Source organism: Microplitis mediator, chromosome 9 (assembly GCF_029852145.1).
Source record: "Microplitis mediator isolate UGA2020A chromosome 9, iyMicMedi2.1, whole genome shotgun sequence".
Classification (NCBI taxonomy): Eukaryota; Metazoa; Arthropoda; class Insecta; order Hymenoptera; family Braconidae; genus Microplitis; species Microplitis mediator.
Window position 1 is genome coordinate 16,473,803 of NC_079977.1, and position 16,525 is coordinate 16,490,327.

Below are 16,525 nucleotides of genomic sequence, written 5' to 3' on the forward strand. Positions count from 1 at the left end.
ACAGCAATTAACACATTTATTTATCGTACTTTTACCTGAACTCTCAGCATGGTTTCCAGCACATTTCCTACAGTACGTTTCTTTTTTATTACAGTCTTTGGCATAATGGTAATAACCCCAGCACTTAAAGCATCTCGTGACACTTACGCAGTCAAACACCCTACATTTATTCCAACCCAATTTGATTTTAAATTTGTCCAATATCAGTTTATGAGTCTTAGGATCTGTTTCTATGATTATAATACCGTCTTGTTTTTTCCCTCTAATTATTTTTTTAATTTCGATTTTAGAATCTTGATTCACACTTATCTCGTTCTGTCTAATAATCATTTTGGATATTTCTTTTTGATTCAAAGCTAAAATATCCTCTTCCACATCTATTACTTTGATTTTAGGAAACTTCTTATCAGACATTTTTATGCTATAACTATTTCCCATATTTTTTTTTGACTCTTCCGCTATTTTATATGTATATTCTTTTCTATTACATCCTATTTCAACCTTTCCTTTTTGAGCATTACTGACTTTATCTATCCCTGTTCCATACTTGACGACATCTATACTGTTTTTAACCTGCTCCATCGTCTTACTACTATCCTGATATTCTTTCGGTACAATAATTACATTATCTAATCTAGAAATTTTTGCCTTAGCTGCATAAGAATCCTTTCTTTTACTATTTTTATGTTCTTCTCTATTACTTTTATTTTCTTCTTTATTAATTACTAATGATTTGATATCACTACTAATAATCTGCATTTCTTTTTTAATTGTATTCATGACCATTATCTTAATATAGCTTTTGAAATCTGCCAATTCTTTCACAATAACTTCTTTAATTTCTAATAAAATATTTTTATGATCTACTCCAATTTCACTCAATTTATCGATAATAATATCAGCTTTACCAGATACATCACTGTCTATAAACTCTGAAAATAACTCATTTCTTCTTCTTTTTCTACTAGAATAATCATAAACGTCATAGTTTACATCATTTTCTTCTATACCTTCAGCTTCATTACCTTCACATAGAATAACTTCATTGTCATCTCCAATTATCTTGTGTTTTTTTTTCAAACAATTAAAGTGGAATGAATTATTACAGCTTGTGCAATAATGAGGAGACTTTAAATTCTTTTGCTTGCACAGGTAACACTGCAACTGTCTCTCGTCACCCATTTTCAGAACATACTACTAACAGATGCAATATTTACGTAAAGGATTCAGTATCGTCAAAATAATATAGATTTTACTGGTAATTATCCAGGCGTTACTTTATCGACAGTTACTAAATAACGTCTCAAATTTTCATTCACTGCTAGTTGATTAATGCTAAAGATGGCGTTCATACAACCATTATTGTCCAATCCCTCGCGGACTCGGGGTTACTGTGAAATCACAGTGAAATCACAGTGAAATCAATTTTACCGTAAGTTTACTGTGTATTGATGGTAATTTCATAGTGAATTCACAGTCGTTTTGTGCCATTTCGTCACTCTGGTTATATAGTAATTTTACAGTAATTTTATGGTAGTTCCATAGTGATTTCACTTGTGATTCTTTTGTAGGTTTACAATTAAATTACCATACTTTCATGATGATTTTACTGTCGATCAGCTATCGATTTATGGTAACCCAACAATGGTAACACTGAGGCTTTATCATGGGTTCACAGTCAGTTTATCGTGATTTCACTACGAATTCACTGTGATTCCGTAGTAATCTGATAGTGTTAACTCTGTGACTTTACAATAGTTTCACAGTCAGTTCATAGTAGTTTAACCATGAATTTACCGTGATCCCATGACAACCTAGTAGTATTAGCACTGTGACTCTATGATATTTTCACAGCAAATTATTCGCGTTTTCTCCATGATTTAACTCTACTTTGATAGTGATATGATACGGTACATCTATCATTAATCCAATTTCAAAATCTAAATTTGAATTTTTAATGTCATTAATCGATAGAAATGGAATTGAAAAAAAAAATAATATCAATTATTTCATAAATGCTCCTATAATTGTTTGTAAGTTTAGCAAATATTTTGGCACATATGTATTTTATTTATTATAAATTTAGCTATTTTAGGAATTTCCGAGCGAAACTTTATCTGTAATTATCTAATTTAGTTAATTTTATAAAAGCTTAAAACGGTAAAATTCTTCAGAATTATAAAAAAAAATAAATAAATAAAAAAATTGAATAACTTTTTTTTTAAAACTGTATAAATTGAATTTAAACTACTGCAAAAAATAAAGAGAACATCATTTAGATTAATATTTCAATAGTAAATATTTATTATTTATCATAATTTAGAATAAAATATTCTTCAGTTCAGAAAACTTGATGATTTACAAATGAAGGCAAACATTTTTTTTTTATGAATATCGTATTCTTTTAATTTTATAGTATTTAATAAAATAATTTTTCTTATAACTTAGTCTTGAGTATTTATAGTATTGAATAGCATCAAGTAACAGATTAAATATTTAGTTCCGAATGCGTGTGGTGGCCGAGTGGGCTAAAGTACATGACTTAAGCTGCTCTTCAATCGAAGGGTCGGCAGTTCGAGTCCCATCGTACGTTAAAAAAAAATAAAATTCCTTCTTTACCGAGGGTAAAAAATAGCATTTAATTCTCCAGAGGAATTACATGAAGTCATACAAAGGGATAATAAATAATTTTTTTAAACAAGAAAAATTATTTATTGAAAAACCAAGATTAGGATTATTGTTGCTATTATAATATTATTATTAATTTTATTATTATTATCTTTGAATCAATAAATATAGGATCTCAATATAGCCCCTAAATCTCGATGAAAACTAAGCAGATCCAGGATTAAATGATTAAGAAATCACAGTAATATTACTGTCAACTCACAGCGATATTATTGTGATATCACGAAGAATCTATAGTAAGACTGCTGTGAAATCACTATATGATGACGGTATTATTACCGAGAAAGCATGACTGAAACACTGCAGATCCAAGATAAACTGATAGTGAAATCACTGTAAATACACAGTAATACCACTGTCAACTTACAGCTATACTACTGTAAATTAACTGTAATGCTATTGTGATTCTACTATGAATCGATGGTGAAATCATCACAAAATTACCATCGGATGGTAATGAAATCACAGTCAGCAAATGGCACAAAATCACAGTGATTTCACTGTCATTTCACCATGGGTTCGCTATCTTTCCACTATGATCTCACCGAAATTTCACCATGATTTCGAAGTAATTCCGAATCCGCGAGGGATTCACTTTTGTAAATAGCCTTTAGCTGAAAATTCCAACCTCAAATATCGCAATCAATGATTAACATTTTGCGTTAAAAAATTCATGAATTCAAATAACTATGATTATTATGCATCACTTGAATAAAAAAATTTTACTGAATCCAACTATTGTAAACAAACACTTGTACACAATAATAATACTGCCGTTTCTAACTTTTAAAAAGGAGCGTTCAAAAGTACATCCTCACTCTATAATAATAATAATAATAATTCCAATTTCTTAGACAGTATATTGTGAAATTAATAAATTACATACAGTTTAAGGTTAAAACTCGGACTCTCCTTTTAATACTGATGTTTTTTTCTTTTTTTTCTCATTTTTAAATTGTAAGCAGCGTCCACTTTTTATTTCGTTTTAGGTAACCTCGAGGTAAAAATAATTTCCTGTCTCTTCATAATCACTTTACCAATTAACGCAAAGGAGTTTTTCGGATATTTTGCACAATATTATTTTTATTAATTACGAATCAGTAGCAATTAAAAAATATTCATTAGGCGTCACTTTCAACCATATTTTATTTTACGTCTTTATGTCGTAAACACCGGAAACCAATGCGCCACATGTGGCGACTTGGGGCACTAATTTCTTCGCCTTTACCTATATATATATTATCGCATGAAACCTATTAGTTTCAATAATAATAATACTGATAATAATAATAATACGAATTATTGTAGTGAGGTTATTCAGGTTGGAATGATGTTGAAAAATGTATGAAAAACAAAACAAGATTAAAATGATAAGGTTATAGAAGTTCAATTGAGGTTCGATAAAGTTATTGAGGTTGAAATTAGGTTCAATATTCAACTCAGGCAAGTTATACAGGTTCATTTAAGGTTTCAACGCGGTTATGGAGGTTCAGTTAATGTTCTGTGAAGTTTTTGAGGTTGAAATGAGGGTGAATTTTTCGACTCGGGTTATTTGTACAATAAGCCATTGCCGAGGTAAAAAATTCCAAACTAAAAAAAATTTTTTTTTCTTATGTTATTTAAATGGGAAATCGAATTTTCCGATGCGCTAAGCCCCTAATTGACTTAGAATTTTTTTCAAGCGGGAACATTGTTTTGTTCTATAAATTGTTAGTTTTTCAGGTAGGACAGAAAAAAAAAATATCGCCTAAATATGAAACACCCTAATATATATATATATAAACATATATACATGTTGAGAAAATTATGTTATACCGTGAAATACGTGAAGCAGTTAATTTATCAAATGATAATAAATGTACATTAAAAATTAATAGATAATTATTATCTACACTAATGGAAAAAATTAAAGGATCAAAAAAAAATTCTAAATTTTTAGGCGATTTTCAACAGGCTCTAACTTTGAGAGAAATGGTCGTAGAAGAAAAAAAAAAAAGGAAATTGTAGCTCCAAGTATCTACTTTTTGGATTAGAACTTCAAAATTTTTTAGCGTCAGTGGTTTTGAGTAATCTTAGAAAAACCAGCGACAAAAAAATTTTCAAATTTTTTTAATTTTTTTTTTTTTGGTCTCCGGGCGTAGAAAAAATTATTTTTGCTTAACCACTATAAGGATCGGATACCTTCATTTTAATTTAATGACTGGGAGATCAGTAAAATCACGGAATGCAGCGACGTAAACGTGTTAAAAATTATTGGGTGTTGGTTTTGTAAATCTCCTAAAGTTATTCCAAAAAAAAATTTTTTTGAAAAAATTTTTTTTTCTGAAAATTTTGTTTCGAAGAAAAAGTTTTTTCTTTTTTGGAAATTTAAGCACTGTCTGCAATAAAATTGTGGACAAAGCTCAGAAAAAATGTTTGTTTTCATCTTGTTAAAGATCATGAGCTTTTCAGAGCAAAAAACGTGATCCTTTAATTTTTTTAAAAATTTGATCGCGTGAAACAAAAAAACGGCTAGTTGGATTAATCTGGCTCTCTGCAGGGTTTTTGTGGACATATTGAACTGTAAAATACACAGTCAACATTATCGATTTCCACAATATTTTCGTTTCAGCGCTTGATTTTCCAAAAAACCACAAAAAGCCCTTTTTTTGTAACATTTTTAAATTCATGTGACGATAGGAAAAAATTTTTTTTCGAAAAAGCAATGGCCAATCGTTGAAGGGAATTTATTCAAGTTTTTAAAACCCACCATTAATTCTCTGTGCGATTATTGGTTTCTGAGAAATCGATAATCAAAGACAAAAGAATCCTTTTCCATTTGAAAACCGATATCTCGGCGAGAAGTGGACGTATCAAGGTCCATAAAAAAAGAAGTTAGAGCTGAATAATGAAGGTATCCGATCCTTATAGTGGTTAAGCAAAAATAATTTTTTCTACGCCCGGAGACCAAAAAAAAAAAAATTAAAAAAATTTGAAAATTTTTTTGTCGCTGGTTTTTCTAAGATTACTCAAAACCACTGACGCTAAAAAATTTTGAAGTTCTAATCCAAAAAGTAGATACTTGGAGCTACAATTTCCTTTTTTTTTTTTCTTCTACGACCATTTCTCTCAAAGTTAGAGCCTGTTGAAAATCGCCTAAAAATTTAGAATTTTTTTTTGATCCTTTAATTTTTTTCATTAGTGTATTAAAAAATGCTTATTAAATATTAAAAAATAATTTATTAAGTAACAAGAAATGATTTATTTAATATTAAAAATTCGTTTCTTAAATAATAAGAAATATTTGTTTAATACAAACAAATGGTGTGTAAGAAATGATTTCTTAACTATTAAGAAATATTTCTTAAATAAAGTTCATTAAGAAATGATTTCTTTCATATTAAGAAATCTTTTTGAATACTAAAAAATCCTTTTATCAGTATAGTATTTAATATCTGTGCTTCTTTAATCCTTTTTAATTCTCTTCTTTAACCGGGTAAGAGATTGAAAACTTTTACAATTAAAACGGTTTTTGAATTTCCATTCAGGCTGTTACTCTTCGAGTAAAAGTGAGTTTTTTCCTTTGTTATACGTTGGTCGATAAAGTAGATACTTCATCATAAGTTACCCTCATCGACATTTTTACGGATATCTACATACCCTGATAGCCAAGTTGGCGATAAACTGGCGTTCAAACTAACAGCCTCAACCTGTCGCCAAGTTAGCCGCAAAATTTTGTACTTCCAAAGTTGATAGAAACTTTCTGCGAAAGTTGGTGGCAAAAGTAGCAATCCATAAGTTGACGGAAAGTTACCTTCAATTTTCTCAGAAATCTGCCTTCGAATTGCGACTCTTCACTGGCGCCAACTTTCTCAGAAAATTGGCGGTCACCTGTAGCCAAAAGTTGCAAAAGCTAGAGCTGTCGACAAGTTGGTCGCAATCTAATGAATACCAACTTTTTGACGAGCAACTCGTCCTATCAGGGTATCTATAGCCGAAATAAGATGTCAATTTTATTGCATCAACTTGATGGTGCAAACGGTTGACGGTAACTTGTAGCCAATTTGGAAGTAAAATTTTGCTCATTCAAGATTTTTTGCGCAACTTTCTATAAGATTGTAATCACCTTTTGTTCTTTACATTTTTGCCGCATGCATCTTGAAGGCAACTTTTTGATTCAACTTGCACTCCTATTACGACAGTACGTTTACGTCAACTTTTGGTTCATGATGTACACATATTACCATCAAAACTTTTAACAGCAGAACTTGACGTAAGCTTGATGTTAATTTTACCAATGACACTGAACAGCGAATTGTCGAAAAGACACCTTGATAGCTAAGTTAGCGAGAAACCGGCGTCAAACTATCAGCCGCAACTAGACGCCAAGTTGGTATTTCCAAAGTTGATAGACACTTTCTGAGAAAGTTGGTAGCAAAAGTTGGAAGTCCATAAGTTGGCGACAGGTTGCGACATTAGATTGTTGTCAACAGTTACAAAGACTGAAGTTGTCGACAAGCTATCGTCAACTTGATCGCAACTAATTGATACAACTTTCTGACCAGAAAGTCTTGCCATCAAAGTTATACTTATCCCTGGTTATCTGACATCAGTAGGAACAGTAGAATGCTCAACAACAAAATCATTATCATACATACATATCATAAGTTACAACCGTCTGACGATAAAAAATTACATTTATCACTAAATTTGACAGCAGCTCAATATATTTTACAATCTTAAATTTTCCATTCATAATTATTGATAGCCTGATAATCAAGCTGACGGCAAGCTAATGACAACTTACCGCTGCAACTTGTCGCCGAGTTGATCGCAAAAATTTGCATTTCCATAAGTTGACGACAAGTGGGTGTCAACGTTTTGGGAAAGTTGCTAACAAAAGTTGACATTCCATTAGTTGATGGAAAGTTGACTTCCATGTTCCCAGCAAGTTGCCGACAGGTTACGCCAGTAGATTCCCTGATAGCCAGACTTTCTGATCAGAAAGTTGGTGTACATTAGTTACGAGCAACGTGACGACAACTTAACAACTCTCAGCTTATGTAACTGCACAAATTGTTATCAACTTTCCCAGAAAGTTGGCAACAATCTACTGCCGTAATCTGTCGTCGACTTTCTGGGAAAATTGAAGGCTACTTTGCGTCAACTGATGGGATGCCAATTTTTGCCAGCAACTTTCTCTGAAAGTTGCCATCAACTTATAGAAATGCCAATTTTTGCGGCCAACTTGGCAAAAGATTGCGGCAGTAGATTGTCACTAGTTTGCTGCCAACTTTGGTTATCAGAAATATCGCTTACTTTCCAAAAAAGCTGGTAACAACTTATAGTCAATAGTTACAAAGCCTGAAATCGTCGTCAACTTAATCGCAACTAATTGACATCAACTTTCTGACCAGAAAGTTTTGCTATCACGAAGAGTTCAGAAATGTAGGTATCTTCATACAATACTAAGATGACTAGGATTAAATTTCATGTTAACCAACTCATGGTGTATTAAAAACTTTTTTTATTTAATAATATTTTTTTTCTTATCTTTCATTATAAAAAGCAATAAATAATTATTTTCCACAGCAAATCAATACAATTAATAAATAAGTTATTTATAAATAATACTGTATAAATATTACATGAATTGGAATTGTCTTTAAATCATATTTACATTATTATAATATAAATTAATTAAGTTTTTTTTTCAACGCACTTAACAAAATTCACACTATTTGGTACTTAATGCTTGTCAATAAATATTAAAATTAATCTAACTAAATGACAATTTATAAAGATTCACTTGTCAAACCTACAATAAATAATACAATAAATTTTTTTTCATTATCACCCAAGGTATTAATTTGTTAGATAAAGAAATTCCGCTGAGCAAATACCACGAGCATATTCAAGTAAAAAGATTAGCCAAACAGTGTTCTCTCTCTCTCTCTTTTTTCTTTCTATATTTATAATACTACAGTGGAATTAGCTATCTTTAATAGTCAATGACTTCATATATTTTTACTTCTGTTTGCTATATAAATAAATAAATTAACGCAAATAATTAACATTGCACTTTTTTCACACCCACATCAATATAAATGTTTTTAAATATTCACTTTCATGCAAATTACCGAACGCACGTTCGAAAAATTTTTTTTTCATTTTCAAATTAAATCTATCCAGCAAAAATATAATTCAAATTTTGAAAAATTCGTTGCTCTTAATTTTAGGTTTTTTTTTTATAAAACTAAAAATGTTTTTTAAAATCATTGGCTTTAATTCTAACAGATTTATAATTTGCTTTTGTTCTGAGCTTCGATCCGTGTAGATCTTAAGAGATGTAAGTAATTAAAAAGCTTATGATTTAAATAATTTTTACTGGGTAGAATAATTTTTCATCCATTAAAATTAATGAGACAGTTCCTTAATCTTCGATTCGAAGTCATTATCTTAAAATCTAAATTATCTATTCGATATCTGATTGCTTTCTTTGTTTTAATATTAATTGTAATATATTGTCATTTTTTAAATTATTGTCATTACATGCATACTAGGGTAGCAATAATTTTTGATTTTCTTCTTTTTTTAATAAATGTGATTTGTAGAAACTAAAGACCTCTCCAAGTTTTAATTCATCAAAAATTTTTTAGAGATTGTTAAAGAATTTAAAAAATTATAAACATTAACAAACACCAATTTTTATTTTTCAAAATCTTTGGTTTTTTACCGGTTCAATCTTTTCTATGCAAGTTATAGAATAATATACTCAAATTTTAAATCAAAATATTAATATTCAAAGGTCATTAATATTTTTTAAATTTATTTTATTACATCGATTATCTATGGAATCACCTCAGAACAATTTTCTTTGGCGTTATCTATACAAGTAAATAAGTATCAACATGTATAGTCCGAAAATTTTTATATTATTCAACTGAAAAATTTGAAATTTCTAAGAATTTGATTTTAAAAATGCATAGCCGCCTTATCTAATAGTAAGTATTAATTTCTTTGAATTAAAATCATACTCCGTCAGAATTCCTTTTCAAAAATATTGAGTGACTCTTAAGAATTAATATTTTGACTTAAAATTTTAGTATTTTTCCATGCGATCTGCATCGAAAAGATTGAACTAGTAAGAAACCGAAGATATAAAAAAAAAGAAAAGGTTTTCGTTGATTTTCGAAAGCTTAAAAATTCTTGAGCGGCCTCTAGAAAATTGTTGATCGGTTTGAAACTTGGAGCAGACTCTTCAAACACTTTAAATTTACATTTTTTAAGTTAGCAACCCAGATAAAAATATTTGGCCAAGAATACGCCGAAAATTGTCCAATAAATCGAGTCAGAAATTTTTCTGGCTAATTAGTTTACAGCCTATGTACACTATCTGCGTCTTTTATCGGTTATTTTTCGGCCAAAAAAAAATTTTATTGTTATTTTGGCTTGAAATTTTTTTACCCGCAAAAAGAAGTCAAAAAAACATTACTAACCTTTCGCACACATTTTGCATTTAAAAAAAAACTAGTCATAAAAATAAATCATGAATATTTCCTAAGTATTCTAATCATTAAAAACATGTTTCCATGCATGTAAGTAATTTTTATATTTTAATAAAACTCCCCAATCTCGTACTAATCTTACTGTGTCATCAGTCGGATGTCTCTCTTCAACAGCTATAATATCGCTATTTATTCTTTCGGGTATCGATAAATCTTCAAAAATGACAATACCGCTTTCAACTTCACATAACATCAATCGTAGGTAAAATTTTGTTTTTGTTAATGCATCTCTAACTTTAAATGTCGGTTCATCTTCCAACATTTGATTTATTGCAATTGAAAATTTTTGTAGATCTTCGTGTAATTTTGGCAGGTGATTGATAATCTGAAACATAAACAAACAAATTACACTGATAAATATTTACTGAATGAAAATATTAAAAAAAAAAAAAAAGTATGTTGTGTTATCGGTCGACAATAAGTCTTGACAGGCAGCTGATTGCACAGTCATACGACCCGGCGAGTATGAGTTATTCAACTTAACCGTCTGGTCGTGTGTACGTTCAAAGTAAATCGTAGCTCTACTCGTATCGTACTGGCAAGAGCACGAGCGATGAAACTACGACCACCCAGTTCCTGCTTGCCTGGTACGTTATAATAATTACTGTCTCATTAAATTTTGTTATTTAACATTAATCAATTGTCAATTTGAGTTAACGATTTAAACGTTTATTATTATATTTTAATTTACATGTTATCTGACACTTTTTAATATACGATTAATAACATTGTTATTATTCTAGTTAATTTACTTATTCACTGTATAATATTACCACTTTATTATTATTATTATATAAATATTCATTACTATGATCAGGAGAGAGGAAGTTAATCCAATTTGAGTTATTACCATAAGGGGAGATTATTTACTTTACAGTTATACCATACAAATTAGATGATCATTATGATTTATTAATTGTGAAAAAAAAAATAATACGAAAATCAGTAAAATTTTTTTTTATTTAAAGAAAAAAAAAACTCAATTAGAAAAAATTTTTTTTTTCATGCATAAAATTGATTTTCAAAATTGAATGCTCAACTGTCAAAATTAGATAATAAATTAATAATTAGTCAGGTGTGATATTTCCAAAAAGCGGGACCGATTATGAGACAATTATGACATGATTAAATTATGATAACAATAAGTTACTAAAAATTCTCATAATTGTCAGTGATAACCAAATTTTGTTTTTCATATTTTTAGTATTTTAGTTCTGCGTTTATTTTTTTTTTTGAGCTCCGTTTAGTTTATTATAAAAAAAAAAAAAAAAAATTATCACGGCAGATAGACTTAAAGAAGCTAAATATTTATGGTAAACTAAATAAAAAATTTGGAAAAAGTATTCTAAACACTAGCTTTAGGGCTTTGATAGTTAATCAAATAATTGTTTGTTTTTGTCAATAGAGATTATCGATAAGAAGTGAATTTATACTTTTTTTACAAAGTATCCAAATAACTTTTCTTAAAATCCTTAACATTTATAAGGGTAGATTTTCATAATAAAAAATTTAATTACCGTTTGAGATGATTTCCCAGATAATTTTTTAACTATATGAACATCCTTTTTTCCTGGCAGCCAGTTCGGTAAATACTGATGCTCCGCAGGACCAAGTCTAACACGCTCATATAAAAATTCATAATCATGATGTAAATAATCCGCAAGTGCATTCTTATGTTGATTTATTATCCTTTCTAGACTCAATTCACCTTCTTCTTCATTTAAATTATTTATCTCACTATCCGGTGTCGGATCACCGCACGGTAGATGCCAAAACGGTCTTTGTGAATAAGAATGACGTTTGTGACGTTTGTGATGTACCGGAAGACCGGAAATGCCCAAGATCATCAGAGATAAGATGAAAATTTTATTGTATTCTTTAGACATTTTTTTTTTCTAGTTTTATTTTATATAATTAATTTTATTATAGAAAATTATCAGGTACACTGTCGGTGAACTTCGTAAATTATATGTACAAAAAAAAAGTGAATAAATAAATTAATAAACAAGCACTACGAGTTGATGGCGATCTTATACTGAGATTGTCGCACCCTTGTGCTTCCTCATTTATATATGCGATAGTGTAAACAATATCTTACGTACGTACGTAGACGTTCTTCGACGTCTCGTCATGAATGCCACCTCAACAGCGGAGGGAGGTGGATGTATTCTTAACATTAATAAAATGTGCCACGTCATACTCAAGTATCTATTTATTATAATATTAAGTAAATATAAGATTTATCTAGTTTAATCTTATTGCATTGGATTATTTTATTTATCATAATATTTAGTAAATAAAATGGCGAATGATACAAGTTCCTGCTTGAACGTGACTACTGTCATTCGTTTTTCTACGTCACCTTTTATCAGCCTTATCATGAAGTAACACTTGACGTCCACTTGAATGAAGTCAGTCATTACCTAAAATCTATCAACACACTTACATTTATAAAATTAACGATGACGTTATCATGAGTATTGTCTTGAGAATGTCCAGGTGATAACAATATACTAGACATCATCCCACAAATACCTGGGATTATCTATTAATCTTTGAGTATATTACTCAAATTTATGTAATAAGTTGATGAAATTAAACAATTCGTTATTTTTTTGTTGTTTAATTTAGAAAATTACGAATATATTTAAAGAGCATTAGTAATTTAATGACGCCTACTTGTGAATTTAAAAAAAAAAATTTTTTTCGCGGTGTTTGAAGAATAAATGATTTAATTTTTGCGATAGAGGGGATGTTTATTTTATGATTCAAATGGGAATACCATACCGTGATTTCCTATCTTTAGATCGATGAGCCAAATCAATCGAATTTCAAGTATTTTATTTTTATCAATTTGCTGCATTCAATTTCGAAGGTGGGATTTTTATGTATAAAATAGGTGATTTTTTATTTACTATCAGCAATAGATTACAAATGACAAATTATTGGGTTTTAATATATATTAACATGAGGAATGTCAATGCAACTGGTAAATTTTACATTTTTTTTTTTTACACTCATACGGTTTTTAATTTTGATGATTTACTTTAAAACCCTCAGTTATTTCAATTTTAAATTAATACAAATAATTAATTGATTGGAAATTTTTATTTGAAATTATTAAGGCGGGAAAAAATTTTTCTGATGAATGTAAGTCAGTTCATTTTAGTGAAAGGAAATGTTTATTTATTTTTTTTTACGTTGAAAATTTCTTAATTTTAAGTATTAGTCGGACTACTTTGCTTTACTAATGAGATTATAAATTCAAGTATATGTCGGCACTTATTTGGTGATATTTCGTGATTCTGAGTAATGATCATTTTGCCCAAATTGAAAACTATTAAATGCAAACATATACAAATATACAGAAAGAAAGAATTTCTTGAGCCGAGAAAAAATTTGCATTATGAAATGAAAAAAATAATTTTTCTTAAAACTAGAATAAATTTTCTAGCTCAAGAAATTTTCTCGAGCCTCAAAAATTTTCGTTTACAATTTTCAATGCGTAAAATTTCTTAGGGCAAGTACAAATTTCGTAGAAACTAGTAAAATCTTTTTGCGCCAAAAATCCTTTTTTTCTGTGTATAAAAATCACGTTCTTAGTGAACTTCATAGAAATTTAATTAGTGTATTTTTCATCATAGTATAATGTTGTCATAATATGTAATAAATAGTGAATTAAGTCTCACTAGGTTAAACCCAGGCCGGAAATGATTGACATTAAAGTGCCAGTTTAAAAATGGTGAGCATGTAAAATTTTTAAATTAATATACACTGAGAGAAAAAATGCATTTTAGAAATATTTAATTTTCTTATTAGAAGAAATGATGCTATTAGAAATTTACAATCTAATATATTTTTAGTGCAAAAGTATGAAGACGTCATTCAAAATCTTTTTCTTAATCGGAAAAATTTGTCTGATCTTTTTTTTTGGAGTAGTGTAAATAAGATTCAATTTTCTTCTGTCAAGAAAATCGTTCACCAACTTAGATAAGAAATTAAAAATGTCATAATTTTTATTGGCCTACTTAAGAGAACATTGTTTTTACAAATTTTTTTTTTTCTTTTCTCTTGAGTAAAAACCTACTTTTACTTGTCCCAAAAATTTTTTGCATTATGAATTGAAAACAAAAATTTTTCTTGCGCCACGAAATTATTTTCTTTTCTGTGTTCCTTGAAAATTACGAATTCCGATTCAATGTCGTGGTCAATAATCATTAATTAAAAATTTTAAACTGTTAATTGTGTCCTGATTTTTGAGCATACAAGTATAAAATTATTTCTTCTGATAGTAATCTCAATACGTGCCCGAATAAGGTAATCGTAATAATAAAATATCCGTATGAACGAATAACTAAAATTAGAAAAAATTTTTCCTCGTAAACCACACAAAATTTCCAGCTCTGTTCATAAACGTTATACACTTGTTTCCTTTTCTCAATATACGATATGATTTGCTCTCTACGTCATAGTCAAAGAATTAACAAACTCGTACGTAGTAAAAATTTATTTAAGCTCGATGATGCTGAGTCTGTAAGCATCACCAGCATTAGCATCAGCAGAATCATATATTTGCATTCCTTAAATACGCGTTTAAACGATAAACGTGAGTAGATATATCGATTGCACAGAGGGTGGTAACCACCTACTGACTACAGAGTAAACTATACATATAGAAGTGAGTAAACCTGCATTTCACCGTGTACTCCTGGTATACGAACGTGTCGTTTACGGGATTTTCAAGTCAATAGACATTGCAAATATATAAATAATATTTATTTTAATTTATCGAATAAAAATAATATTTAACTCAAAGTAAATACTTTTTTTTTATTTAAGTCCATCGGATCAGTTATATTGCTTTTTAAAAAATAATCTCTATGCTATTATTATGAATAAGAATATTTACATTTGGTTTATTTTTTTATTGATTGTTCATAAAAGAGAAGGTTTTATTATAGATGTTTAAATTAGTAGTTGGTATTACAAAACGATGCATAATTGGGAGTATGAGCTGTCACTTAATATTGTTATTATTTGTTGTTATTATTATTGTATGAATGATAACGGTCGTCATTAACGGCATTTCCGTAGGAGTTTATCATCTATCTACGTGACATATATCGCGCAGGTCTCTGACTCCAAACTCGTGTGGTATTGACAAAGTAAATAAACGTGTGTTGGAACTAATACTCGATATTTTATGGGTGCCTGGTACGTGCAATTTAATTTCGTTATTTGTTAACTCTAATCTCATATATGTATATATAATATATTTACATAATTTCGGTCTAATAGGAAAATGTCATGGTATGTAACACATGAAAAAATTGGGTACCAAATTCGACCCTTCAACTCAATTGTAAAATGTGCACTCGCTTAAATAAGATTTTCTATGTAAATAACAAGGGAAAATTTTTTTTAACTTTAAAGATATAAATCGTAAATAAATCAATAAATTGAAATGACTAAAGTATGTTGTTGTAGGAAATTAAATGGTTTACAAATAAGGTCTCATAATATTTTGGTAAGTCTACCTATACAATAGTATTAAAGCTTAAATTCTAATTTATGATAAGCTTCTCGTATTTCTTACTTTTCCAGAAAAACTATCAGTCTTATCACAAAATATCACAGGACCTTTCTTGTAGATCATTTTTTTTTTTTTTTGCAAGATGTTACCCGGGTCAAAAATAAAATTTGATTTAGACTTGGTTTACCAAGTCGAAATTTGGAGCTGTTTTTTATAAGACTAACTCGACTTTTTTTTTACGGAGATATGAAATACATTGAGTTTTCGCCTTGGTTTAGACTTAACTGGCTTACTTAGTCACGATATAAGATGAAAAAGTTGAAATCAAGTCGAAATTAACTTGGTTTAGACATTCGACTTAAATTATAAGGCGAAAAAGTCAAAACTACGGTGAAATAATTTTTATAAATTAAGGCAAAAGTAAGGTGAATAACTATCGTGCTCGAAGTAAAGACGAATAAGTTGAAACTAAGATCAAAAAATATGAATAAGTTGAAACTAAGATGAAAAAAGTTCAAAAAGTTTAAAAAAATTTAAGTCGAAAAAGTCGAGATGTTATCGAAAAATCGTTAGCAAATCGATAACTTCAAAAGAAAATAAGGTAAAGCGAGCCTGAATCAAGTTTTATTTTTGACCCGGGTATTCAATAATTTTTTAATTTCACAGTTCAAAGATTCAAAAATTCAAAAATTACAGATCTTACAAATTAATTATTTGGAACAAAAAACTGAAATATAAAAGTATCTTTTGAACGGTT

General features: G+C 29.0%; 1 protein-coding gene across 1 annotated transcript; it reads right to left on the minus strand.

The window, feature by feature from the left end:
- Positions 1-8,225: 8,225 nt before the first annotated feature.
- On the minus strand, positions 8,226-12,356 carry LOC130674365 (uncharacterized). Its single transcript, XM_057479673.1, has 2 exons — positions 11,753-12,356; positions 8,226-10,560 (listed from the first exon to the last, which is right to left on the minus strand). Exons 1-2 carry the CDS (start codon positions 12,119-12,121, stop codon positions 10,237-10,239), a joined length of 693 nt encoding a protein of 230 aa, XP_057335656.1. The 5' UTR covers positions 12,122-12,356; the 3' UTR covers positions 8,226-10,236.
- Between the last annotated feature and the right edge of the window lie 4,169 nt (positions 12,357-16,525).